General features: G+C 29.3%; 3 protein-coding genes across 3 annotated transcripts; 2 read left to right on the forward strand and 1 right to left on the reverse strand.

Annotated features, from left to right (window-relative positions):
- Window positions 1-336: 336 nt before the first annotated feature.
- LOC110621222 (transcription factor TCP11) lies at window positions 337-1,337 on the reverse strand. The gene has a single exon (XM_021765412.2). It carries the CDS (start codon window positions 1,238-1,240, stop codon window positions 683-685), a length of 558 nt encoding a protein of 185 aa, XP_021621104.1. The 5' UTR covers window positions 1,241-1,337; the 3' UTR covers window positions 337-682.
- A 4,418-nt stretch (window positions 1,338-5,755) lies between these two features.
- On the forward strand, window positions 5,756-7,892 carry LOC110621792 (high affinity nitrate transporter 2.4). The gene is made up of 3 exons (XM_021766095.2): window positions 5,756-6,598; window positions 6,744-6,859; window positions 6,953-7,892. The coding sequence occupies exons 1-3, from the start codon at window positions 5,789-5,791 to the stop codon at window positions 7,617-7,619; spliced, it is 1,593 nt and encodes a 530-aa protein (XP_021621787.1). The 5' UTR covers window positions 5,756-5,788; the 3' UTR covers window positions 7,620-7,892.
- Window positions 7,893-9,928: 2,036 nt separating this feature from the next.
- Window positions 9,929-10,496, forward strand: LOC122724457 (small polypeptide DEVIL 16-like). Its single transcript, XM_043959435.1, has one exon. The coding sequence runs from the start codon at window positions 10,192-10,194 to the stop codon at window positions 10,366-10,368; it is 177 nt and encodes a 58-aa protein (XP_043815370.1). The 5' UTR covers window positions 9,929-10,191; the 3' UTR covers window positions 10,369-10,496.
- The last annotated feature ends 4,082 nt before the right edge of the window (window positions 10,497-14,578 follow it).

Below are 14,578 nucleotides of genomic sequence, written 5' to 3' on the forward strand. Positions count from 1 at the left end.
CTGGTTTGGCCATTTCTCTGACAAAATCCTGAAATGATTTCACAGAATAATATAAAAAACAAAGAATTTTGACCTGATTATTTGCTCCCAATTTTAGACAAGTTCTTGGTGGACATTTTGTGTGATTTAATTGATTTTTCTTTTTTTTTTTTTGTATTTTCAAGGCCATGTAACTAGGACAGCTACGGCTATTGAACATTTTCATACAGCTGCTGAGCTGCATCTCCTCCAGTGCTGTAACACTAAGGAAAAACTTCTTTCCATAAGTTTTTGGTCAAGAAAGAGAACAACACAAGCACTATAATCATTAATAGTCCCTCTTGAAAATGGCTCATAGACCCAAGAGAAAAAGATTTCTGAAAAACATGAAAATGGGGCCATCTCATTAACATTCATCAATGGTGGGTCCAGTTTTACTACATCAGCATGGTCCCCATTAATGCCAACCCTATGCCACAATTTAAAGACTAAAAATGGCATTCATAAGCTTCTTCACTTACCAACCTAATCACCCCCAAAAGAAGGAAAAAAAAAAAAAAAAGAAGACTGACATTTTGATTTTAAATAAATAAATAAAAAAGACAACACTATGACCCACTACTCAGAGCCCATACAACACCTATTATATTATATAGTATTTATTTTTTGATATGCAAATAGCTACACCCCATCCATCCAATTCCTATATCTTCTGCTGATTAGTATTGTTCTCTCCAAGTACTTCCTGATTCTCCTCCTGCTGCTGCTCACCAGCTTCCTCGGCAACTATAGCCGTCGGCTGCAGCAACAAAGCAGTAAACGGCATGTGCCGATACTCCAAGTCTAGCCTACAGCTCGGAGGTGGAGCCAGCGGAAACATTCCATGTACCGGACCACCTCCCATTGGTTGAACCTGAACCGTACAGGGAATGGAGAGCGGAGAGGCTGAAACAGGGGTAGTACCAGAACTGGTGGAGATGGGTCCAGCAGGGACGGTACCGGTGCCAGTAGCAGCTATGATGGAAGGCTCAGCATGACGGAGAAGCCACTCAATGGTCTCACCATCAGAACGATGGCCAAGTTCTCGGGTCAACTGAAAGATCCGAGCAGCACAAAGAGCTGGCATTCGAACCCGCCTGCCCCTGCCATTAACTTTAGTATGGCGGTCTTTGGAGCTGGACATGGAGGATTTTCGAGCCAATTGGGTGGTGGTCTTGGGCTGGGAGCCGGTAGCGGGTGGTGGTGTTGATTCAGAGTCCATGGTGTGATTGGGTGTGAGAGTTGATGATAGCAGGGAGAGGATTTAGGGTTTTTATAGTAGAAGAGAGAGCAGGTGGTGGTCGGATAAAGGCAAAGGAAGTGGGGCTTCGGGGGATTCTATCGACCCCACGGAAAGAGAAAAACTTTTCTAACCGATGATTTTATCCTGTGTGGGGCTGGGGTTTCCCTTTATTGTGGGTCCCACCCAGACTCATGTGGGTCCCACTTGATGACTCACTCTTTCTGGTCGTTTGTGGGTCCACCAGGTTTTGGACAGGGCCACCACAGGAGGTGAATTCGGTGGGGAAATCAAAGGTGCAATGTATTAAATTCATCCAGATATGCTACCATTAATGTCTTTTTTTTTTTTAATTTTAAAATAGGTATATAATTATTTTTTATGCGTTGTAAACTTGTTGGTTGTATTTTTAATTCAAATTACTTAATTATTTAAAAAAATATTTACATGGGATTCAAATCAATAATATTAATTTTTTAATTGAAAAGGCAAAATTCATATATTTTGGTTAAAAATTAGTACATCAAGTAAAAATAAATTAAAGAATCTTGCTTTGAATTAGAATTGACTACTAAAGTAATTGAATTAACAGCATATTAGAATTATTTACTAAAATAAATTGTATTAGTTGCAAAATGATTAAATTAACATCTAATTGCTTTGTATTTATTGACTTATACACTTAAATGTGTTTAACTAAAATAATTAAATATGTTAATGAAAATTATTATTATTATTATTGCGGGTTTTATTAGGGATGTAAGCGGATAGACTATCGCGAAAATTTAAATTATTTGAATTCAAACTCTATTTATATTAATAATATTTAAATCCATTTCAAACTCGATTAAAAATTAATTTAAACTATTCGAACTCATTTCAAATTCGATTATTATTTTTGGAATAAAATTCGAATATGTTTAGTATTATATATTTTAATTAATAATTTATATAAAAAATATTTTTTATTAATAATTTTCATTTAAAAAATTTAATATTTTTAAAGAATATTTAAGTTTAAAGTTTTAAATAAAAAAATATAAAAAAATTTATAAATATTATTGTAAAATATATTTTTTATATTTAATTAATTATTTATATAAATAAATTTGAATAGTATTTATCTATACATAAAATCTGAATATACATATATTATTTTTTAAATTTAAATTCGTCTTAAACTCGATTATACTTGTCAAAACTCATATTATTAGAATCGATCGAATCAGATACTTAAAAATATTCGGCTCGATACCGTTCCTATTTTTATCAATTAAAGAGTCAAATAATTTATTAATTCATAAGATTGTATATTTTTTATTGAAAAAGAGTATGAAAAGTACAAAGTGTAACATTAACTATCGAAGCAACTAAACGTATATTTATTTTTATAAATGTATTTCAACACAAACAACCATATAAAAATCCAAAGAACTTGCTAGAAGTTGCATTGCTACATTTGTATGAGATGGGATAAAGTGATGCTTGAAATGCAAAGACATGAGAGCTAATGAGGAGTAAATAAGTGAAGGAAGGAATGTATTTGGTAAAATCATTGCTTGAAATGTAATGAAATAATTGTGCTATGAATCTTCAGGTTTTGTTTAACAATATCACTTGTTTTAGCAACTACTATTTGTATTTTGTCGTGGTTAGTTAAAAAAACAGTTTTTCATATTTTACTTTCTCAACTTTTAAATATCGATGTAATAAAAATAAATATTAAATAATTGCGGAGAGAGACGTACTCTGAAGCGAATTACAGGAAACAATCACTTGGATAGTTGTAGGCCAGGAAGGTTGAAAGTCTAGAATGGTCCATGGACAACTCTTAAGAAGATTGAAATAGCCCATCTCTACATCAGCCCTAAGCCCAAACGAAGGCTGCTTTTCTTTCTTTCTTTCTTTCTTTTTTTTTTTTATCCATTACCATTAAAAGGAGAAAAGAATGATACCATAGGGTTGAGCCCATACTTGTCCAATCAATTCCCCTTTAATATATGAAAAAAATATTTTGGAATTAAAAACTAAAAATGGAAAAAGTTTAAATAAGTTTTTTTACTTTTCTTCAAAAATTCAACAAATTCAATTTGAAAGTTTTTATCTCTTTATTAAAAGCCGAATAAATATAATATTTTAATCAATCACTCATTATATAGATTAATAAGATATTTTAGAATATGGTAAAAATGCATTATTTATATATTTATTTTTTAAGAACATGGTAAACAATAAAAAAGCAAGAAGTGAAATCTCTATGTTATCCCTAGATATTTCTTTAGGTGAAAACTCTATGAAACAAAACAAGACACAGGGCGGGAATTCATGCATAAATTTTCTTTTACTTTTATTTATGGATTAAATTAGGCAAAAGAGGGTTTTTCTTAAAAGATATTATTCTTTATTTAATAAAAATGAAATTATAAATTATTTATGATTGTTATTATTATTTTGATTTAAATATTTAAATTGAATTAATTATTATTATTGTGATTTTGATGTTAAATTGATTTGACGTTATATTATTTATTTATTTAATAAAAATAGATAGAATAAAAAAGAAAGAAAAATAACTAAATAATCTAGAATTGGACGTCCAGATTATACATAATAAAGAAAAATCTACAATATCTATAAATATAATCAATAAAATAATTATGATTAATCTGGATTTGTAGGAAATAAGAATTAAATTTAAAAGTCTATTTAAATTCAAAATTATTAATTATGAGAAAAAGATACATGTCATTCTATCTGATCATTAAAATAAGATTAAACTTTTTTATTTAAATTATTATTATTATCAGACTTCCTAAATTAAAATTAAATTTTATTAATATCACAGTATTTTTAATGAATATATATATATATATATATAATTTTGCCATACCTTAGACTAAACACTAAAAAAAGAATATTAACTTATTTAAAATTTATTTAATATTATCGCTAGGTAATTGTTGAAAAAATATTTTTTCAATAATATTTAGAAAATATTAAAAAATAATATAAAATTATTTTTAATATAATTTAGCTATAAAAAAAATTAAAATAAAAACAGATTTAAAATTTATTGGCTATGAAATTCAATGCAAAACGGCTCTTAAATTTATTGGCAAGCGAAAAATCCCGTTAAATTTAATTTTCCAATTTCTAATATTTTTTGACATTTTCCGACTGATCCATTTAATTTAAAATTGAACTTAGATAAATTTAAATTGATTAAAATCTAGAATTTATTTTAATTAAACTAAATAAGTTTACCTTATATAAGAATTTTATTATTTATTGGATTATTTTTCGATAACTGATTATATAAAATTAAGGTTTAAACTTATGATATATAATTTATGGTGAAAATTATATAAATTTTATGTATTTATATTATAAATAAAAATTAGGTTGTAAATATTTATTATACTTATTAGTTTAGCATGCATAAGCAACAAGCAAAAAGGGAAAAGAGGAAGGAAGGTATTGCTTGAATTCGGCAAAGCATACCAAATAAACTAAAAACAAAAAACAAAAGCCTAAATGCTGATTAATTTATCATAAAATTAACCATCGATCCTAAACAAACACATTTAAGCCTCTCTTAGATCAACCCAAAGGGTAAAGCTCCTCATTTCTAAATTGTTTCTGTCTCAGTCACTCACAACCCCTATATAGACTTTTTTTTGCCAGTTATACAGAAAAATAATTAATATAATCCATAGCATTAATTAATTCAGTTAAGATTTTATATTTCTTTTTGTTTGGTTTAATTTTAATTTTTAAAAAAATTTGATTATTTTAATTTTAATAAAAAATAAAAAAATTCTAGCTAATTAATTATTAATATTATATTATTTTGATAATATAAATAGATTAGAACCTAATTAAAATTAAAATATTTCAATTAAATTATAAAATACTTAAAATAAGGTATGTAAAATAAAAAAATATTAATCGATTTAATTTCTATAAATACTTAAATTTTGATGTATAATTTATTTAATTTAGTTTGATTTTAAACTAAACCGATCAAATCATCATGATTAATGTATATTAAAAAAAGATTTTTTTTTTAAAATTTGAATGAAATCTTTGTATATATGTACACTTATATGATATTATTAATTTAAATTTAAATATAGAAACTATTCTGATTTTTGAATAATATATCATATCTTTATTAATCAAATAGATAGATAATCCAATGCATATAAAAATTATTTTGATTTGAAAACGTTGATCTGGTTGATTATTATTATTTACATTAAAAAGAAGTCCTTAAATAATCCATTAACCCAAATTGGGATACAATATACCAAAATCTTCGGCCGAACCCTTCTTCCACTACACATACAGATGATGTCAATTTTGAAGCTTCAACTAAAACTATGAAAAAACCTCTTTGTGCGTCAATATTTGGAATATCCTGACTATCTAATAATTTGCCATTTATATATATATATATATATATGTAAGAAACCAAGTTTGTCTCCCATACTTTCTCTTGGAGAGAATAACTTACAAGTCCAGTAATTAATGGCAAATACAGAGATGTCTCCAGGAAGCTCCATGCATGGAGTCTCAGCTAAGGAACAAACCTTTGCTTTCTCAGTCACCAACCCAGATGTCCCAACAGACACCACTGCAAAATTCTCTCTCCCAGTGGACTCAGAACACAAAGCCAAAGTATTCAACCTTTTCTCCTTAGCCAACCCACACATGACAACTTTTCATCTTTCTTGGTTCTCCTTCTTCACTTGCTTTGTCTCCACATTTGCTGCAGCTCCTTTAGTTCCCATCATCAGAGACAACCTAAACCTCACAAAAAAAGACATAGGCAATGCCGGGATAGCTTCAGTCTCCGGCAGCATATTTTCAAGGCTTGCAATGGGTGCAGCCTGTGACTTATTAGGTCCTCGTTATGCTTGTGCCTTTCTCCTGATGCTTTCTGCGCCAACTGTGTTTTGCATGTCGTTTGTGTCATCTGCTGGAGGATATATAGCTGTTCGATTCATGATTGGATTTTCTTTAGCAACTTTTGTTTCATGCCAATTTTGGATGAGTACTATGTTTAATGGGAAGATTATTGGGGTTGTAAATGGAACTGCTGCTGGGTGGGGGAATATGGGAGGTGGAGCTACGCAGTTGCTTATGCCTTTGCTTTATGAGTTGATTAAGAGAGCTGGGGCTACTCCTTTTACTGCTTGGAGGATTGCTTTCTTTATTCCTGGATGGTTGCATGTGATTATGGGAATTTTTGTTTTATGTTTAGGCCAAGATTTGCCTGATGGGAACCTCACCACTTTGCAGAAGAAGGGAGATGTTCACAAGGATCACTTCTCTAAGGTCAGTCTGTACTTAGCATCCAGACATAACATTAGAGATTATATTTCAAATTTAGTATGTAATTTCTAGCATCCAGACATAACATTAGAGATTATATTTCAAATTTAGTATGTAATTTCTATGTAATTGTTTTGTATATATGTAGGTTCTTTGGTATGCTGTGACGAACTACAGAACATGGATTTTTTTCCTTCTCTACGGCATGTCGTTAGGTGTGGAACTCACCACTGATAACGTTATCGCCGAATATTTCTTTGACAGGTTCTTTAACCGTAATCATCCTCTCACTAATTTTAATTAAATTATGATGATGAATATTGCTAGTAATTAAGCTTATATTTTTGTCCATTATAGGTTTAACCTGAAGCTTCGGACAGCCGGCACCATAGCTGCCACCTTTGGAATGGCCAATATATTTGCTCGTCCCGCCGGCGGTCTCTTGTCAGACTTGGCAGCGCGCCGTTTCGGCATGCGCGGCCGCCTCTGGAACCTTTACATCCTTCAAACACTTGGAGGCATATTCTGCATCTGCCTTGGCAGAGCAAACTCCCTTTCTATCTCCGTTCTGTTCATGATTCTCTTCTCTATAGGTGCCCAAGCCGCTTGTGGCGCCACCTTTGGCATCATACCCTTCATCTCTCGTCGTTCTCTCGGTATCATCTCCGGCCTCACCGGTGCAGGTGGCAATTTCGGGTCTGGATTGACGCAATTACTGTTTTTCACGAGCTCGAGATACTCCACTGCAACTGGGTTATCTCTGATGGGTATAATGATCGTTGCTTGTACGTTACCTGTGTCGCTTGTTCATTTCCCGCAGTGGGGTAGCATGTTCTTGCCTGCAACAAAGAATGAAGAGAAGTGCAGCGAAGAGTATTATTATGGGTTGGAGTGGAATAAAGAGGAGAAGGAGAAAGGGTTGCATCAAGGAAGCCTGAAGTTCGCAGAGAATAGCCAGTCGGAGAGGGGACGGCGGGCAGTTTCTTCAGTTACACAACCTAGTTCTCCACCTGGTAATGTGTAGAGGTTGAATTTAGCTTGTGTTGTGTGCTACTATGCTTGTTTCCTTGCAGTTGGATAGGCCTGATATGAGGAAATCCATAGAAGGAACAGGCATGAAGGGGATTTGTTAATGGACTCGGCCCATGAACAAATTAAGATTGTAAAATGCCTTATAAACTTCAGAAATTCTTCTACCATATTCATACTCAGCTACCCAATAACCCAAATGAATCTATGGAGCAAACAGATAAGCTAATATTAGCTGTTGTAATAATCGGTAGTTATTTTAATAATTCATAACTGTTTAAATAGTATTAATGCCTTCAATCACTAAAATCTTAATATTTTAATTTAATTAAAATACTAAACATTACTTTTAAAATTATTACCGAATGGAGTTATAACTAGTCAAGTCGCAGCCATGAATGCCCAAACTCCTAAAATGTCACCTTTATTCATTTCTTGAATCACTACTGCCAGCCAAGGAAATTCATTACGTTATGGTCATAGAGAGATTAAACATCATTTGATGATCATGGATCAATTGACAAACCTAAACTAATGCACTTTAATTCTTAAAAATATTAAATAAAATAAAAGCATACGTTACCAATAAATGTTGAGTGTAATTAATAACTCAATTTCAATTCCTGAAAAATGTATTATTGGTGAGGAAGTTATTATTTATCTAGTCGGTAAGAAATTTAAATTTTGATTAATTATTGATCTGATTTACCCGTAGTACAAGCTAGAACCCTAAAATATACTTAAATTTGATGAAGCCGTACAAGGAAATTGGTGAAAAACACTGCAAATAGGGTTAAACATCAAAACAAATAATTAAGCATAGTGGATCACAAGAGATGGCGACCCATCGGCTAAAAGCTTTCCTAAGACCAAAAAGGACTAAAATTAAAGACTGCTAGCTTTGCACATGGCAGGGCCCATCAACAGGATGTGTGACTTCCCTTTTTGAATGGTACAACACATTAAGAAATTAACAGCATCATCACTAACTTCAACCTAAAAACCTAACCCTAGCTACACACCCCACCCTTTAAACTACATATGCCCTTAATCATAAGTCCCACTCTTGGTGTGAAGGGACATAGAGACACCACCAACCCTTTTTAGTTTAATTGTTGGCTTAAATATTAAATTTGTATCTAAATTATACAACAGAGTCAAAACACCAATTTTTTATTTTTTATTTAAATTTATTTCTATATTATTAATAAAAAAATTAAATAAAGTTATTATTTATCATAATTTAAGAGTGTGAACTATATTATACTTATTCTATTTAGTCTTATTTGATATTTTAATAATACTTCAGAATAAAATTTAAATTAAAAATTAAGAATTAAAAATTAATATTTTTAATTTCTTTATGAGTAAATTTAACTTCTTTTTTTTTAACTTTAATTATTTGCGAGTGAGTTAGCCTTTGGCTCCAACATTTCTGGGTTCAATTTCATTCATGGGTATTTTATTTTAACTTTTTTTTTTTTTTCAATTTGAGATGCAAATTGCAACATTAAAGGGAATGTGACATCTTGGAAATTGGGAATTACCCTCTTGTTGTGATTGCCAAAATACTCATAAAATGTAGCTAAGGGAAAATTTTACATGTTTTTTCTAAATCAGGAAGATTCCAAGGGTTCAAGCGGTGATTGCCTGTGAAAAGACAATTGCAAACAACTAAATAATGTATTAATGATTAGGTGATGATAAGTACATTATCCTTAAAACTCCACCAAAAGTTTGATTGACTATAAGAAGAATCACCTATTACTCTTTCGCTTGAAAACATTTGCCTAGGAGTTGATTCAAAAATCCACCAATCCATTTTTCAATTTGCATACTCATGATTTCCTTAATAAAGCCGTCAATAAATTTGAGAAACTTTTTACTCATGATTTCCTTAATAAAGCCGTTAGTAAATTTGAGAAACTTTTTTGATCACCAATAGGTAAAAGACAATATCCATACTATGCAGGAATCTGTTTGATAACATCAATCATCTCGCAATTTTGCATTTTTTTTTTCTTGAATTTGAAGTCTTCTCTTGACTCTTGCAAGATCATAGAATCTGTGAGATCAGATGAAATTTCAAATTTAAAACATTCTTATAGCTGATATCAACTCTATTGAACATTTAATACATGAAAGGCTCTAGAAAGACTGAACTGCAATCTTTGTGGCAGCAAAGTGTAGAACTTGATGGTAAAAGTATATATATTATATAAATATAAATATATTTTCTAACAAATTAAGGAATGGGTCCTAGGCGTATTTCTAAAATTTGAGGTGAAATGGCAGGATCATTGGTCCATACTGTGTCTTCATATGCTGCACCATTCTCCCCTGACAGCTGGTGGATTACAATGGCTACACTCCATACCTAAGACCAAGAGAGAGAGAGAGAGAGAGAGAGAGAGAAGCCTCAATCCAACCCACACTAATCATAACTTCAACTTGAAAATCTTCTTCTTCTATCTATAAATACACACCAATCTCTCATCTCTGCTCTTTATATTTTACTGCTTCTACTGCTTATAGTTTTATCTTTTTTTCACTCTCTCTCATGATCAATGGCTGACAAAGAGAGGAAGACCAGCTTTAATAACCATGCTGTATGCGAACCCTGCAGATCGTTTGGCCAGAAATGCAGCCATTTGGTGAAAAAGCAACGGGCCAAGTTCTATATTCTCCGTCGGTGCATAGCCATGCTTATTTGCTGGCATGAGCGCGAGCGTGGGGAGCCCTGATTATATATGAATCACCTGCAAGCCCAACTAAGCTGGCTAGCTAGCTTTTGTCTGCTTGTATTATTAGCTTATTTGCAAATCTTGATATGTAGTTATATATATATATATATGAGAATGTAATTAATAGAGCTGCTTTAACATATTAAAAATCGTAGTTTTTTCTTTAATTTTCATAATCTATACTGTCATTAATTATTTACTATAGATCTCTATCCTAGCTAGCTTCTGTCAAGATTCTAAGTTCCTCATATATGTCACTTTCGCTTCTCTCTCTCTCTCTCTCTCTTTTTATTATTATAAATAAGCAACTGTCTTCCATTTTCTCGGTAAACAAACAGATTTGGTTTCTAAGATGTCGGTATGGTATTCTTTAGTTGGTCAAATTTGCTCTCTTCTTCTTCTTCTTCTTCTCCTTCTAGAAATCGTAGTTTTTTTCTTTGATAATCAAATCGTAGTTTATCTTTAGTTTTCAAGATTTACATTATAGTGTTAAACTTAACTAGCTTATCTCAAGATTCGAAGCTCCCTATGTATGCTATTTTCCTCCATTTTCTTGGCAAACAAACTTGGTTTCGTTGATGTTGATATGTTAGTTCCCTTCTTCTTCTTCTTCTTCTTCTTCTTCTTCTTTTTTTTTACAGTTCTAACTCCATCTGGTAAAAGGAGGAATGATTCCATTAATTTTACAGTTCTTGTCATGAACTTGTCATTTTCTTGCCAGGAAGCAAGGGGAAAAAAAAAGTCACTTCTTTTCAATTTTTCTTTCAAATAATTAAATTAAAAATGGGAATTTAATAAACCCTTTTAGATAAATTAACTAATAAATTAATAAAATAAGTTAGAGACATGCTAAAAGATAATTTTATTTTGCAAATAAAAAGTAGCATCAGGGAGCATAGAGTGTCCCCCTCAATCAATAATTACCATGCTCCCTACACTCCAAATTCTATATATATAAAAAAAAAATTGCTCATGTTAAGGGAACACCAGACACAAGCAAGCAATTGATTAATTTTTGAATTACTTGTCTTTGGACTTTGGACCATACTCCAATTTTTAGTTTTTCTTATAGTCATGTGTCCTCCAAATCCCACCATATTTTGGATTAATGTTTCTCTATGAGCAACAAAATATCAGTGGTTGGGATGAAATGGAATGGCATATCATATTTTCTTATCATGCTAAATAATTAATTTTACCCATAAATTTACAAGTAATAAAATTTCAATTCAATTCTCAAAATAAATTACAAGGATAATGCATGTGTTTAAAACACATATTGCTTTTTCTCAGAGATTATTGAAGGCATAGGACTATCTATCTTATGTTTAATTTAAATTCTGTATTACTTTTTTATTTCTATATATACACTCATAGTTTTCAAAAAATTATTAAAACAAACATTGACTTGTAGAAAGAAAGATGGCAATGGACAAAAGAAAGAAAGATAGGAAAAAAAAATATATATCAATCGCCAATTCACCATTTCCTGTTTTGCGTTTCTTCAACAGGAAGAGGCAAGCTTTCTCAACGGATATGATGGGGTACAACATCATTGTACTAAATACCAACTCAATTTTCAAAATTCATCCTTATGCCTATTTAACATGATCCCACTTAAAAAAAAATATCTAACAATGCATTTTTTTTATAATAATAGTTGTATATTTAAAGTTATTTTAAAAAATTAATTATTTTGGATAATTTAGATTAATTTTAAGTAAACTGTTACAAATTTACAGTATATCATTCTAGCTTAAAGTAAAATGAAATTGATATTAATTTGGATTTTTAAAAATACCCATTAGATCATCAACGTGCTGTGAGGTTCTAAAAAGGAAGAATGAAGAAAAAAAAGCAGTGAAAGGAAGAGAAGCGGGTAGAAGAGTGGTAAGAAGGTGAAAAAGAAAAAAAAAAAAAAGAGAGAATAGGAAATTAAAGTAGGCACTAGGCAGGAAGAAAGAGGAGGGTGAGTAGCCGACAACGAGAATCCTAATGAGAAGAAAGAGAGAGAGAGATAGAGAGAGTTGGAGAGTCAGAAATAAATGGCCACTCGTGCGGCCCTCCCAGAGTCTAGTACTTTCAGCCTCTCCCTTAGTTTTGACCCGCTTCTCTTTTTCACACTTGCCTCCCAATTTTTTAACCTTGGTTGCTACGAATAGATCAAATATTCTTTTACAGTATTTTATTTTTTAATAAATTCACTCGATTTAAATAAATAAAATAAAATTTATTATTATACTAAAATTAAATAGACTCATTAAAAATACCATTACCATGGTGATTATTAATTTTATTTTAAATAAAACCCTTAACATTATTTGAGTAAAAAAAAAATCAAACTATTCATCACAATATTTTTAAATCCTCATCTCGTATTCCCATGCCTTACTTTCAAACAAACAGTATTTGCTTGAATCAAACTTTTTACTTTATACTCCTAAATTCTCTCTCTTATTTTTATGCATTATTTTAAGCCTTGTTTTGGTGAAATAAACTACCGATGGACTTAATTTATAAAAATTAATTTATAAATTATTATTATTTTTAAATTTTTGTAACGTATAAGCATATAAATTTTTTTAGTAAATTAAATATTTATTCGATATTTGCAAATAATTAATAAATAATTGATATATTTAATAATAATAAGTGCTTTATAAACACATTTATCATTAAATATGTAAAAGGACATCAAATAAAGTATTTTGTGAAATTTCAAAATTAAATAAAAGTAATTAAATAACTTATTTGATCAAATCAATTTAAAGTTTAGTATTTAAAAGTGTAACTTATAAGTACAAAAATCTTATACACAAATAAATAAGTGTATTTTAGTAGGCTAAAACATATTATTTTCGTAGAAAATATTTTAAGAAAATAATTTATTTTATATTATTTGCTTATAAAATTAAAAAACAAATAGAGTTAATGAGATTATGTATATAAAACTTAATGATGCTAAAAAAAAAAAATTCAAAATCCAAAAATCATTGCTTCATATTAAAAAAAATTCTTTTTATTAAAAAAAATTATTAACAAATTTTTTAAAACATTTCAGGAAGCAGAACATAAAAAAAATGCAGTTCAAGAAAGTAAAACGCAAAAGAAGTAAATTTACTAATTTGCAAAATTAGTAAATTTTTTTAGAAATAAGGACATTCTTAACCTTTTTTTAGGAGTGATTTCTTAAATTCATTTTCCTCAAGTATTAGGTAGTTGTCCATTAATTTTAATATTTTAAATTATGTTATGAATATTATCTTCAAAAATATAAAAATAAACTTAATTTTTTTATAATCCAATACATAAAATAAGTTTTTTTAAGTGTATTTAAAATAAATAATTTAATATATTTAAAGTGCGGCCTTCACCGACTAGTTTATGATAAATTATTTCATATCGGCGAAATACGACAATTTTAAATGGTATATTATAATATATAACACGAAACTATTAAATAATTTAGATTAATTATTATGAATCAAATAGAAAGTGGATTCAAAAGTTGTCGGTATTTTAAAATTAAAATAATTAGAATAAATTATTTTTTATTTTTTAAATTAATAGGTATATTTTTTTATTTTAAAATTTAATAATTTATTCTGTATATTTTAATTTATCAAACTAATGATCATTCTATCTAGCTCTCTATCGATTTTTCCTCAATGAGAAATAATTAAATTATATTATAATTAATATACACATTTCTCATTTTCTGAAAATATATAAAAATTTAATCATATAAAATGAAAAAAAAAGAAACAAATGAGTCTTTAGTTTAACAGAGTTAAAATATATAAACTAAATCATTGAATTTTAAAAATAGGAAGAGATATGTATGTATTTATAATTTTGATATAATTTAAATAAAATATAATTTATTAATTAAAAATTATTTTTTTATATTTTTTAAAATGAATTTGAAAAAAAGTATTTGAATGTTAGACATGATTATTCATAGACTTGACTACCGTCCAGATCCAGTTGATATTTTTTTGGTAGAGAATTGAGACTTTAATTTAAATTTCGAATAATATGTTTCGATATTAAACTTAAATTTTTTAATTGAATAATATGCTTTTAATATCGAGATTAAATTAGATTAGAAAAAAATTATAAAATATCATCATTATATATGCAAATTACTAAAATTCGATATAAATAAATGTAGTTTAGAAAAAAAAAATTGTTCAGTAGTTTTTTAGTA

Source organism: Manihot esculenta, chromosome 8 (genome assembly GCF_001659605.2).
Source record: "Manihot esculenta cultivar AM560-2 chromosome 8, M.esculenta_v8, whole genome shotgun sequence".
NCBI classification, from domain to species: domain Eukaryota; kingdom Viridiplantae; phylum Streptophyta; class Magnoliopsida; order Malpighiales; family Euphorbiaceae; genus Manihot; species Manihot esculenta.

Bases quoted from the DNA above. Each gene is read 5' to 3' on its own strand.
- LOC110621222 (XM_021765412.2), bottom strand. From the start codon at position 1,240: ATGGACTCTGAATCAACACCACCACCCGCTACCGGCTCCCAGCCCAAG.
- LOC110621792 (XM_021766095.2), top strand. From the start codon at position 5,789: ATGGCAAATACAGAGATGTCTCCAGGAAGCTCCATGCATGGAGTCTCA. The intron at 6,599-6,743 runs GTCAGTCTGTAC...GTATATATGTAG, and splicing joins ACAAGGATCACTTCTCTAAG to GTTCTTTGGTATGCTGTGAC. The intron at 6,860-6,952 runs GTTCTTTAACCG...TGTCCATTATAG, and splicing joins GCCGAATATTTCTTTGACAG to GTTTAACCTGAAGCTTCGGA.
- LOC122724457 (XM_043959435.1), top strand. From the start codon at position 10,192: ATGGCTGACAAAGAGAGGAAGACCAGCTTTAATAACCATGCTGTATGC.